We start from the raw sequence: 14552 nt of genomic DNA, 5'->3' as shown, positions 1-14552 counted from the left end.
TTAAGATAATGACATGGTATATGGTCATGACATGTGATGAAGATCAAGGAAGAGATTTAATGAAGATCAAAGGTGGAGATTAAGGTTGAAGATTTTATTTAGCAGATATTCCTCTCAATACAACCATGTGATGATAAACTATTTTTGGACAATACATCAAGACTATAGGATCTCTTCAAGAAAGGCAAGTTTTATTTTAGATATGATTATCTATCCTTGGTAAAATCCGGGATGATAATTCATATCTTTGATAGAGTTCCTTTTTAGAAAGATCTATTTGAAAAGAGAGGAATATTCTATTATTGGCAAGAGTTCAAGATCATGAAGATTATTTGAAGCTATTTGAAGACACAAAGATTTAGTTTGGTGTGAAGCTATTTGAAGACACAAACTAAATAAGGTAAAAACATACCAAGGAGATCATCAAGACCATATTTAGCATTACTATATTGAAGGAAGATTCAAGAGCTATCTATGGGCGGAACTATTCATGGAGACTAGTCATATGAGGAGATTGATTGAAGATTGCATGTGATATGATTAGAGATTTGGAGATCCAAACATGGATGATTGAAGATCATGCTTGAAGATATTGAAGACTAAACTTGGATAAAGATGAGATCAAGTTTAGTAACAATATTTCCATGAGTCAAACGAAGATCATTTGGAAGACCAAACTTGGGCCAAGTTTGGAAAGGAAGATCGGGAGATCTTCGGTGGCTATCTTTAGTGAGATGGTCACGTGTGCCTTGGTGGGCACATCCCTCGGGAGATGGAGACCTTCTGAAGTGACATGAGGAAGAAAGCAGTACAGCGAGGAGGAGCTCGGGTCGAGTCAAGCGCTACGAGGCGGATCGAAGGAACCCAGGGAGGTTGAAGGTCGCAGATCGGGTGTATCCGGCTAGAACTCGCTCATGTTCGATGAGGGTGAGCCATGTTGCAGATCAGGGTGTTGCAACATCTAACTTTGAAGGTGTCCAAGTTAGGGAAGCTCGGAGAATTCTAAAAGAGGTAACTTTGTAAATGTCGGTGCGTCTATATAAGATATCCTGCTTGAAGATTTAGGATGGAGCCAACAAGTGAGAGACTCTTCGGTGAGAGTTGAGTGTGTGGCCGTCGGACAATCTTGAGAGGATATTCTTTGTATTGAGAGAGTGAGTGAGTGTTGTACTCCTTGTTCTTATACCTCTTTTAGTGGATTGTTTCTCCGGGCCTGACCCCCCAGATGTAGGCAAGTTGTGCCGAATTGGGTTACCAATTTGCTTGTCTCCTTTATCTTGCTTTAATTGTGTGTGAGTGTTTAATCTTTGAGTGAGTTTTTGAGTGAACTTAACACATCACACCCCCACCGGAACCATCAGATTTAATTAAAGGTCTCCTTATATGTTGAGAGGTTCTCATGTCAAGAGGACCTAACTGTAATGTTAAGTCAATGTCTGTTCCAGATCTCAAACTAACTCTGTTGGTCAAATCTTGTTCAACTGCCCAAGAACTCCATCCTAAGTCATTTTCGTTTCTTTATGATAAACCACCTTCTTGATTTTTCCATTGTTCTTCGTTCTAATCTTGTTCTTCGCTAGCACTGTCTTGATACCTTTGCCTCGATACCATAAAAGGACTTTATACTACGAGAAAAATCCTTAATCGTCACTGTAGAACTGGCATGAAAATGAGTTTAAAAAATGTGCAAAACTGACTTTGGCACCGTATTTGGCATCGAAAAATAACCGTGCCTATGGAATGGTTACAAATACATTTTGGCACCGGTTTTTTATACCGTGCCAAACTTTGTAATTGTTTTTGGCATGGCTTTTTACTATTGTGCCAAACATATTTGGTAAGGAGTTTGGTTCCATATTTGCCACGATTTTGGCACGGTTTTATTAGTTCGATATTTGGCACGGTTTTTAGCACAATTTTATATAGTATATTTTTTTACGATATTTGGCACAATTTTTAACAAGACGTTTTTGTTACGGTTTTCAGCACGCTTTTTTTATTTTGTAAAAAAATTTATATGAATTAGTTTTTATTAAAATTAACTTTAATAAAATTAAATGATGAATATTACTATGTTGATCTCGGATTTGGAAAATGGAATAAATCTAAAACATACTAAAATTGATGACATGCAAATTATTAACAAGAAAATTAAAAAGAGCTTACATCATTAAAGCAATAAATCTAAGACACACCAGCAATATATAGATCAACAAATGTGAACATGAACACAAAGGTTCTAACAGGATAAAGTTATGGATGAATTTGTATAAAAAACTTGCAGTAATAAAAATATCTTCCATAAACAAACAAAACATCGGAATAAAACAATTGGCCTACCATAAAATTTCATCTTGCAACAAAGTCGATGGAGATCCATATTCGACAATACGTCTGGATAAGAAAACAAACAAATGAACGCAATGAATTGCATCAAAGCATTGGTTAATCCACGGTTTTGTATCAAAAGAAAGAAAGGAGTAACCGAATAATTGAAACCAACCATTATCAAGAAGCAATACGTTATCTCTGTCCAGGGCCGATGCAATGCGATATGCTATTGTGATGATGGTAGCTTCACAAAAATGCATCCTCAGTGTTCTTTGAATTATTACATCAGTTGTAGTATCTACTGAAAGCTGTAGCTTCATTAAGGGCTAAGATCTTATTTTTTCTCAGTAAGACTCTACCTAGACAAACTAGTTGCCTTTGACCGACACTCCAATTCTCTCCATTTTCTTTTATTACAGATATATAACACAAAGTTCAGCTCTTAATAATGCATGTAATAAGAGCTTGAAAAAATACATAACTAAGTAAAACATACCAGGTGAGTCAAGTTTCTTCTCTTTCCTCCGAAATTCATCTTTGAGTTGGCACTTGTCTAGAACCTTGAAAAATACAAAAATGCAGGTCCATCAAGACAAACCAATGATCAGGATGTATGAAGTTATATATGTACTCACATACCTCCCATAACTGTTCATCATTGTACTCTTCATGTGGATTAAGGTTGCTACGCATTGTTCCTTCGAACATAGTTGGGTCTTGTGGTATAATGGCAAGTCTGGACCTTAAATCAATAAGACTGAGAGTAGATATATTAATGCCATCTATAAGAACTTCACCTAAAGTTGGTTCGATAATGCGGAAAAGTGCGTGTATAAGAGTAGATTTGCATCCTGCAAAGTGAAAACATAAACTCCAATTATTAATACATGCTTCCACAACCTTGATCTTCTAGCGAATTCTGGGTTCGATTGCTTCCTCCTCTCCCGTTTCAGGGCTCTATCATCCTACACAGAAGAAGTTGCAATAGTTGAGAAAAGCATGACTTTTTATCAAAAAGGAAACATATAGAGAAATGGTGCTTGCAGTCTTTTCTACAATGTCTGCAGGTACTGAGATAAGTGCTAAAGAAGGATGAGCTGATCCATTAGTCGCTACAGTAGGAACAGGCTGACCAGGTCTTCACTTTCCCATCATTACTTGAAAAGATTGTAGTAATTTCATGTAACACATCGTGTAGATTCATAGATTCATTCAAACAGGCTTTGGGACAAAATAATTTGGCTCCTAAAGGGAAAAAGTTGACTTCAAGGCTGTGATAAAATTATAATATAATCAATAAGATATGGTAGACAACGATTAGTACTCTAGATTCCATGCATCAATCATTTCTCTCGGTTGAAACCTCTATATCGTTTACCCGACTGAAATATTATATTGAATGCAGGACCATCACCAAAAGGAAAATGTTTTAATTCAAGCTGGGATGCAAGGAAAAGGAAGCATGAGATTTATATAAGGAGAATAAACAGACTTATGTCATCTTTTGTATAGAATCTCCGGCTGAATTCTTAGCACTGCCATTGCCAATTGAAACAAGCCCATCAATTCCTTTGAATTTTTTTTACAGGGCTCTTTTCCTTGTAACTTGATGACTTCGTAGGTGCTTCAATTGCTAGAGGAGCTAACATTTGTAACAAGGGGAAAAAGATCAACACAAAAAAGGGACAAACAAATAACAACAAATCATCCTGTACTCGCATATCACCAATCATTTTCTAACAATGTGTCATACCACAAAAACTTCATTTGCAGAGGACGATGGTGCAACCGTTGGTGCCTATGATCCCAACACATATTATCAATTTGAATGAATTATTTTGTGACTATCCATTGCTATTTAAAATGTTTCACATTTCCTAAAGAACCTCAATGGCCAATAACAAGTCTAGGTGATAAGACCCATGTAACTGGAGCACCTCCTTTCCTAGACTCATGAAATGTTCAATTATTTTATTAGAAATCTTTATTTTGTAGCTCTACAATTGATTCTAAGATCAAGTATGTTTAGTAGTAAATTTTTTTAGTGTATAGGACTTCCAAGCATGAGAAAAACTGACAATATGCCTTCACTGTATGTATTCCTTGTATGTAATATATGTGCAGAAAAATACTAATTTATGGGAATATGCATGAATTGAAGAACGCATTCATTTACTAATCATTCACTGAATTGGATAAAATCAGAATGAAACATATAGATACATTATTTATGTATTCATTATTCATTGCTATCAATGTAAACATGAAGATCATCCTGTAGTGATTCACAGAGAAAAGGTTCAGTTTACTCCATCACATGTGAGACAACACAAAACCCGCAACTCACAATAAACTTAGGCATGTGAAGCTCTATGTTAGGTGTTTATACATAACTACAAGATGCACGTATGCGTGTTCACCACTACACATGTACAAGGAGAAGAAAGAAAATAAAGACAAGGCTTTTCAAGTATAATGTATAGGTTTATTTTCTTCTTATAAGCTAACACAACACATTTGTCCCCAACAACTCGTTTGAGCTCACATGAGGGTAATTCGCTTGTCTAAGCACACCTTGACCCATTCTTTCATTTGTGCACACACGACTGAGAGTGATACAATGAATGCTCCTATCATTTTACATTAACCACAGTTGTAAAGATGGTGTCTCTAAAATAACATTCACTTGCAGTAAAAGGAAAATAAAGAAGAATATAATAGTGTTCATATGTTTTCATTTATAAAAAACTGTATTGGTATTAGAGCAAAAACATGATAAGAGTACAATATTAATCAATGCATATAATTAACACACGCTATAAATATTATTATTGGTTCACTGTTTAAAATAGTGTTATGTTAAATTTTTATCAAATATTTAAAAAATAATAAGAATTGAGGATAGGTAAATATTATATTGCAATTAGAAAATGTTATTTTTCTAAAAATTGTTACATATAGAAAAAGACATAATAAATAAAAACATAATCAACTATGAACAAAATCATTTAATTTTATAAATGATTATTACCATAAATGATGTTTCTAATGATATCAAATGTATATAAATACTGAAATAAATCAAGAATATTGTAAACATTGTCATTCATATTTAATGGTAGATAAATGTTTTTTTACTAATCTTAAAAAATCCAAGTATCATTAATAGAGTTTCTTTTAATTACAAGAAAATTCAATAAAATCATAACACGTACTACATTGATTACTGTTTTTTAAATCTAAGTTATTAATTCTATTTGATTCCATTAGGGAAAAAATATTAAAAACAAACACGATCATCAGATTTTTGATTAAACAATATTTATAAGAGAACAATTTATCAAACTAAATGATTTATCACCCATCGTAAATCATAAATTTTTACGATTTCCACGGAAGAACAAATAAGACCATTTAAACTCTAGCAAAAGATTTAAAAAAAAAAACTTATGCAAAGGATTTTTTTTCCTGAATTTTGATATAATAATTACTTTCTTCAAATATCTTACCCAATTCCTTAAACGGTTGAGGGCTTTTTATGAAAAGCTCGGTGTCTCAAAAGCTGAGAGTGAGTTGTGGTTCACCCTGTGGCGGAGGATTTAAAGGTTTCCTTTCATGTTGAGTAGTTCTCGTGCCAAGAGGATCTAACAATAATATTAAGTCTGTCTGTTACAGATTTCAAACTAATCTTGTTGGTCAAATCTTATTCAATCACTAACCTCCAACTCCATCCATGGTCATTTTCATTTCTCGATGATGAACCACCTTCTTGATGTTTAATTGTTCTTCATTCTTCTCTTGCTCTTCGCTAGCACTGCCCTGATACCTAGAGGTGGGCACGGGCGTCCGCGACTCCCGGCCGGAGCGGGCACGTCGGGTCATCGACCCGGGCGGGCGGTTCATGGACCCGTAATCGTCAGATCATGTATACGGGCGGTTACGGGTTGGCTCTGACCAGCCAACCCGCCCAGGCCGGCGTGTTGGGAGCCCGTTGAAGCACAATGGCTGGGCTTCAACGGCTATGAATTCAAAATTGAATTCTGATAAGTGCTTGTGCGATATGAATGCGAAGCATTATTTCCTTATGTTGAGCATTACTTTTCTCGGGTTTTTACACTAATATGTGTGTTTTTATGTTACTTTTATGCAGGTAGGGTTGTGAAACCAATTAGGAAGGAAAGAAGCCAATGTTACTTTTATGCAGACGAGGTGTTGAGATTGTTCGATTTCTCCTCCGGGACATGTATAGAGTTAGGCATAGTTGACCTTAGATTTGGGACTATGTATGTAAGGATTTTCACGACTCACCATGGCATTGATTAGGAAGTATAATAGAGAGTTCTTGCACTTGAAACAATTATCCTAGGTGAAGCATCATCCGAGTACCCCATCTTTATCGATTGTCTTGCCCTCTTCTTTATTCTTGCTCTCTCACTTGTTGCTTTTATTGTTGAGAATTGAATCAATTTCACACTAATCACTATTGATCTTCCACATAGCTAAGAACCAAATTAAGTATTTTCACTCCCTACTCCCTCGTGGATTCGACCCCAGCTCACCCGGGATTATTACTCGACAAACCCGTGCACTTAATTGCGGGATATAAGCAAGGGGATCTTGTCAAGTTTTTTTGGCGCCGCTGTCGAGAGTAGGCGTTTAGAGATACTTTTGCACTTTGTTTTTCTTAGCTATTTATCCTTCATTCTATTTCACATCTCTTCTCTATCACCGCTTTCGATTTGTTTTTATATTATTTCACACTTTTTTATTCTTCCATCATTCTCATTTGTTTTCTTTTGTCATGTCTTACTTTTTCTTGCAAGGATTTTAAATGATGATTGACCCAGTCGTTGCTCTATATTTGCAGGTTGAAGCTCTTAGTGAAAAAGTTGATAGAATTTTTGCTTCACAACAACAGAGCATTCCTTGTTGCAACACATATCATCCAATTGAAAAGGGCTACCCAAACTTCTTGTGGAATAGTGATGGACAATATTGGGAGGCACCTCAAGAGGAATGTCAAACGGGTGAGATAGTCGATGGGCCGGTGACCTGGTCCCGGCGGGCCGGGCCCAACGGCCCCGGTTAACCGGCCCGTGCCCACCTCTACTGATACCTTTATCTCAATACCATAAAGGTACTTTGGTTCTATATATATACAGTTATGCGATTCTCTAAGTTAGGTGTTTATACATAACTATAAGATGCAGACATCCATTTTCACTACCGTGAAGGAGAAGAAAGGAAATAAAAAAACTGTTTTTCAGGTATAGTGGATAGTTTTGTTTTCTTCTTATAAGCCAACGCAAATATATTTGTTCCTATCAACTCATTTGAGTACACGTGGGGCAATTCGCTCGTCTGAGCACACATTGAGTCATTCCTTCATTTGTGGCCATATGACTGAGTGTGATACAATGCCTGTCCCCATTATTTTACTTTAACCCTAATTGTAAATATAAAGCCTCTAAAATAAAATTTAGCCATAATATTTTAATATATAAAAGCAAAACAAAAAAACAGAAAGGTGTGCTCATATGTTTTTATTTAAAAAAATAATATTGGTATCAGAGCAAAGACATGACTAGAATTAAATATCAATCCATCCATATAATTAAGGCACATCATAAATATTTTTATTGATTCTTTGTTTAAAATAGTGTTAAGTTAAACTTTATTAAATATTAAAATTTGAGGATAGGTGAAGATTATATTGTCATTAGAAAATATTATGTCCTAAGTAATGTTATATATAAAAAAGACAATGAATAAATATATCATCAATTATGAATAAATCATTTAATTATATATTATAAATTAATTAATTTATATTAAATAGCATCAAATAACAAGAAAGAAATTTAAACTTGGAGTTGACTATTAATTTTATCATTGATTAAGGAGATATTTTCACTGATATCAAATTAATATAAACAGTGAAAAAACTATGTTGTAGTCTTGTAGACATTGTCATTCATATTTAATAGTAAATAAATGTTTATTTACAAATCTTAAAAAAAATCCAAGTATCATTAATACACATTCTTTTTAATTACAGAAAAATTCAATAAAACCGTAACACGTACTCATATTGATTACTGTTTTTCTCATCTAAATTATTTTTTTTTTATTCCATTAGCAAAATACTAAAACCAAACATAATCATCGACATTGACACTAAACAATATTATAAGAGAACATAATTTATCAAACTAAATGATTATCATCCATCCTAAATCATAAAATTTTATGATTTCCATGAAATAAAAATGTAAGATAATTGAAACTCTATCCAAAGATCAAAGAAAAAAAGAACTTACGTAAAAGATCCTTTTTTTTTTTCATGAATTTTGACATAATAATCACTTTCTTCAAGCATCTTAAATTGTTCCTTGACCAGTTGAGAGTTTTTACAAAAGCTCAATGTCTCGAACCGAGAGTGAGCTATGGTTCACTCGGTGGCGTAGGGTTTGAAAATTTCCTTACATGTTGAGTAGTTTTTCTACAAGGAGGGCCGATGTTAAATCTATGTCTGTTGCAGATCTCAAACTGACCTTGTTGGTCAAATTTTGTCCAACCATTGTATTCCAATTTTGTTAATGGTCATTTTCATTTCTCGATGATGAATCACCTTGATTTTCTATCGTTTTTCGCTCTCGTCTTGCTCTTCGCTACAAGTGCTTTGATACCTTTGCCTAGATACCATAAAGAGATTTTGCCTCTATATAAATGCGGGCATGTGATGTTCTCGGTTAGGTGTTTATTCATAATTATAAATGCATACATACGTTTTCATTACCCTGAATGAGAAGAGAAAATAAAGAAAAAGCTTTCGGGCATATAATAAAGTTTTGTTCTCTTTTTATAAGCCAACACAACACACTTGTCCCCATCCCCTCATTTAAGTATACATGGAGCCGTGGAACCATTCTTTCATTTGTGCACATGCCGTGAGTGGTGTGGGTGAAGGTCATTGTGCCTCTAACACTTAATTATTTTCTCATTACTATTTATTCATCATTTTAGGTGCTTACTTTTAAACCGATTCTTCCTCATTTAGCTTTAGTAATACTAAAATAATGTTCATTTCAAGTATTTATTTTCATAGGTGATTCTGCCATCAACTTCATCATCTTTAGAGGAGAACATTATAAGCAGTGAGGGTACCATGTCATCGAATGAAATAGAAGATAATGAAAGCTTTAAATATATTTCATTTCAAACAAGTAATATTACCATAACAACACAAATTACTACAAAATCAGAGGTGGAGAGAAATTCAGGAGAGAAATACTGAATGCAGGGTTTTATTCACATAATTTTAGAGTTTAGACCATTCGAACTTGAATATCATGTGTGGACTCTTGCCTCCATATTGAATGTATTCCACTCTTAACAAGAGTGACATATTGCCCTTGCTTCAGAAAATTTCCATCCTATTTCATTTAATGCAAAAGAAAATTTATAATGATGATCAAACCATAAGAGAAAAAAGATATAAACAATCTAAAAGCATTGTTCAATACCACCAAACACTTGATTGCCCTCGAGAATGTCTCTTCTGCATCATCAGAAAACTGCATGTACATCGGATGCACTCCATGATAAAGTGCCAGTCTCTGCTTAATTCTCTCTCTAACAAGTAATAAGTAATGTGGTTAATATTACAAGTTGTGATTTTGGTAATTTCTATCTGATGGTAATCCGTAAGGACCAAGAAAGAAAAATAAAAACTCATAAAAGCAAAAACTATGTTCACTATGCTAACAGTCAAGGAGCTTACTGATCTGTAAGGGCGAAGATGGTAGCAGACGGACGGTAGTGGCTTATAAGTATAGCCATAGAACCGGTTCTTGTGAAAACAATAATAGGTGTCCGAATTGTATTGGCAATGGTGGTTGTATGTGAAGCAAACATTGCACTAATACGTCCTTGAACAGCCCTCTAGAGAGGAATTCATAAATATATCAAAGTGCCAATGAAGAGCCAAATCAAATTCTAGAAATGTTATAATTGATATACACTGTTCATATCATTTGAATCTATATACATAAAAAATAATATGACCTTATTCAACCAAGTTGGCAACACTTTGGTAGTGAAAACATAGATATATACCTGAACAAGAGGAGTTAGAATAGGCTGGATGATGTTGCTTAATAGTGTTGATTCAGTCCTCAGTGCTACAGTATGCATTACTTTAACAGCTTTTAATGGATACCTACATCAAGCAATTAAAGAATAATAAAATAATAAAGTTAAGAAATAAGAAGATACCATTAACTGACTTATCCTCATAGTTTTCATTTATTACATCCATTCTATTCTCCTCTTTTTTAAGTGTCTTTAGGATAAAGAATTTATAGGCATTGTATCATTAATATCTCCATTTTGTGAAATGATCTACACAAGCAGAACCTATGGAACAAACAAATAAAAAATGCCCCACATCAACTATTTCAGATATTAAAAAGTCCTGTGGTTAATTCAATAATCCAGATAAGTCATTGACAATTAAAATAAATGCATTTGGCATGCTATATATTGTCAACATTAATATACCATAATTGTGCACATGCCTTGAACCATGAAAAAAAATGGAGATAACTTGATTACTTACTTTCCATGAGCAGTTTCACCAGATAGCATGATGGCGTCTGCACCTTCTCGGACTGCAATAGCTATGTCAGAAACTTCTGCTCTTGTTGGAGTTGGATGACCTATCATACTTTCCAACATATTTGTTGCCACAATCACCGGTTTTTCCATACTGCGGCATCTTCTAATAATATCTTCCTGTTAAAAAACTAGGATTAAAGGGGGTTTCAACTAATGGCCAAATTAGTAATGGATGCTCAACAATAAATCTTTGGAGCTTCCAAAGGAAAAGAAATCACATCATTGTACCACAACATGGTGCAAGGAAACTAGTGGTAACCAAAATCTCATCCTTACCCATAGCAATATGTATGAAAAATTAACAAAGAGAAAAGGACAAGTTATTCATTGATTACTTGCAATAAAGGAACTTCCTCAATCGGTAGCTCAGCTCCAAGATCTCCACGAGCCACCATGGCCTACGATATGCAAGGATAAGAAAAATTATTCTAGAAAGCAACATTGAAAAATTATTCTAGAAAGCAACATTGAAAAATTACAAAGAAATTTATACAAGGTCAGAGGTAAGGAGGTAAAGAATCAGGATGATCATGATATATATATATATATATATTTTTCCTTAGGAACATGCAGATAGTAACTTATAAGTCACAATAAACAAGCGTAAGATAAACTATTTCTAAAAATAGCATCAAAGAATTACAGAAAAATTTACACAAGGTCCAAACTAAGAAGGTAAAAAAATCAAGATGATTGTTGTGTTCTCTTTTTCTTAAGCAACATATGTATAGTAACTTATAAACTACCCTTTCCAAACAAATATATGATGAATTCAAGGAAGTCATGCTTAAAGGACCCAGAGAAAAATAAAAGGTTAAAAAAAGACCAGAAGCCAATGATTGATTATGCAACTGACATCTGAGAATGTATAGTACTCTGCTGAAGCAAAAAAGCAAAAAGAGTGTACCCCATCAGAAGCAGAAATAATAGAGTGAAGATTTGGTACTGCATCAGCACTTTCTATTTTGACAATCACATGTATATCTGCATCACAACCTTAAAATGAAAGGAAAAAGTCATCATTTTGGTTTGGGAGACTTCAAATGGGTAAATCAAAATTCAGACAATATTAAACCAAGAGATGGTTCTAGAATTTACTTTTGAGATAATTTTTCAACTCATGCACAACTTTAGCATCTTTCACAAAAGAAACCGCATAGAAATCCACCTTGTTTTCCACCCCGAATTTGATATCCTCCCAGTCTTTTTCTGAGAAACCACCCAGTGTTAATACGCTGAAACAACAGCATAGATGATCCAGTTGATGTTAACAAGACTACCTGTGATAGACGGTAAAGTAGCACTTTTGCCACGAACATTTAGGTGGCGCCTTGATTTCAGTTCACCACCATCAATCACTTCACATTTTACTGAATCACTGGATTTTGACCTTACAGCAAGTGACATCATTCCACCTAAAACATGCACAATAATTTAACAATTTGAAATGCTGTAAAATATAAGAAAATGGCATACGCCATCTTTATTTAATTTGGATGGCAAACAGGTAAGCTGAGGGAACAAATCATACTTAAGAAGTAAGACAGTCACCTGTGGATCACCTTGACAACATTCAACAGGTGATAAACACAGAGGACATGTGGTTTGCTTCAGGGAAAAAAATTGAAGAATTGGGGTTTTCTCTACAGCAAGCTGATAATTGAAGATGATTAACTCAAGTAACACATCACACACTGAATGGTGAGTTTCTCATGGTTTGCACATCAAAAACAGAGAAGTTCATCCAGCGTCAGCTTGGCATTGGCCAAGAAGATTCACTTTCATTTTTTTATTTTAAAATATTGTAAAAAGGAAATAAACATGGGCCACATAAAAAAATGAATTTCTTAATCAATACTTCAGCAATGAGTAATAAATACAAAGTTATGTTAAAATAAATTATTAAGTAGTTTCCAAAGAAAATAGGCATAAACTATAATTCATAAGCTTCCCTGCGTAAGGCATTGAGCAAACGATGCTGAGAATTAAAATGCCTACCATCAACCAAGAGAATATCACCAACTTCCACATCATTTATGAAGTCATCATAATTGACACTAACAGTATTTTCAGAGCTGACTCCTCGCTTGATTGTGAAACTGAACTCCTGTCCCTCTTTAAGCATTATAGGCTGGGGCACATCTCCACTTCTTACCTCAGGCCCCTAATTTTGACATCCTTTTCAGTAAGTATACCATTATTTCATTCCTTAAGTGGAGGCAAACACAGAAACCCAGCAAAGAAAGAGGGTGACACCAGAGTAACATATAGAAAGTAAAATAGACAGCAGGCACATATTGCATTCTTAAGGTAACTGTCATCATTCATAAATGAATATTTTCTCAGCCACTATAACATTTATGAATGTAAAACCTTATAAAAATTTACTTGCAGTCAACATACCTTGGTGTCCAGCATAATAGCAATAACATTATCTTTATTAACAGCATTGTATTCCTTGACCAAATTAATTATTTTCTGGTGTGATTCATGGTCTCCATGAGACATATTCAGCCGTGCTACATTCATCCCTGTTTCAGCTAGTTTCCATATCATTTCCCGTGTATTAGTTGAAGGACCAATTGTGCACACTATTTTTGTTTTCCTCCGAGCACTTGAAGTTAATGCTACCTTATCAACACTTGACTGAAGCCCATATGAAGGATCAGCATTCTCCTGATTGGACCAGAAATCAGGAACCAAGATAAGTGCAGATGAACCAGGAATTCTTGAAATTAAATTTTTTTACCAAAAAGAGATTTTTAACATGATACTGAATAAATTTGAGTCTATTTCCAACATATGATGCATTAATTTCACAAATCATGGTTATCACATCAACAAATCTAGAACAAGTCAAACAACAATAGATCAAGGCGCCATCAAAATGCAATAAAAAGTGAAATCCTTCAATAAATCATGAATTGTGAATAGGTAAGTCACTTCTTAGCCAAGATTGAATCAAGAAAACACTCACCGACACCACCGGCCCATTCTCCATCTGCGCATTAACCTTCAAGCTCTTTGCAGTGAGTTTCACGGATGTCACAACGCATACCCCACCGGCGAACCTCAATGACCGGGAACCACCTCCAACCACGGCAATAGGAGATCCAACATGCTGAGATAAAGCCAAGCCAGATCTCTCAAACGGCTGGATACGAGTCAGAAGCCCGCCACCAGTGTCAGCCATAGCTGCCATTAGAAACAGTAGAGAGCACAGAGCTGGTTTTGCAGAGCTAGAAAAAGAAGAAGAAGAAGAAGAAGATCACATCCACAAAGAGCGCAAGATCGAGAATGCTTCAAAAGGAGGTAGCGGGAGCTAAGGGAGGGGGAGATGGAAGAGGCTTCGACGGGGGACGAAGCCATAACATCTCCTGGAGAACGAGTATTCATGCGTCTTTTCAGTTTGCTTTGATCTTTTTTACATGGTTTTTTACACAAAACCCCTCTCAAAGTTTATATTTATATATTCAGAAACCTTGTGATAGATTACTAGTTTTTATCTAAAAATGTAGTCAAATTCAAAAATATTATTTTGT

General features: G+C 34.7%; 1 protein-coding gene and 1 pseudogene across 1 annotated transcript; both read right to left on the bottom strand.

Moving 5' to 3' along the window:
• Positions 1-2170: 2170 nt before the first annotated feature.
• LOC120278675 lies at positions 2171-3039 on the bottom strand (annotated as a pseudogene).
• A 6486-nt stretch (positions 3040-9525) lies between these two features.
• On the bottom strand, positions 9526-14404 carry LOC120279400 (pyruvate kinase isozyme G, chloroplastic). Its single transcript, XM_039286333.1, has 12 exons — positions 13988-14404; positions 13414-13686; positions 13009-13174; positions 12291-12425; positions 12109-12219; positions 11918-12006; positions 11346-11408; positions 10952-11127; positions 10450-10552; positions 10115-10275; positions 9858-9966; positions 9526-9767 (listed from the first exon to the last, which is right to left on the bottom strand). The coding sequence occupies exons 1-12, from the start codon at positions 14210-14212 to the stop codon at positions 9660-9662; spliced, it is 1719 nt and encodes a 572-aa protein (XP_039142267.1). The 5' UTR covers positions 14213-14404; the 3' UTR covers positions 9526-9659.
• Between the last annotated feature and the right edge of the window lie 148 nt (positions 14405-14552).

Source organism: Dioscorea cayenensis, chromosome 16, assembly GCF_009730915.1.
Source record: "Dioscorea cayenensis subsp. rotundata cultivar TDr96_F1 chromosome 16, TDr96_F1_v2_PseudoChromosome.rev07_lg8_w22 25.fasta, whole genome shotgun sequence".
Taxonomy (NCBI): Eukaryota; Viridiplantae; Streptophyta; class Magnoliopsida; order Dioscoreales; family Dioscoreaceae; genus Dioscorea; species Dioscorea cayenensis.
Note: the sequence above shows the minus strand (reverse complement) of the source record. Positions and strands in the feature narration are given on the sequence as shown.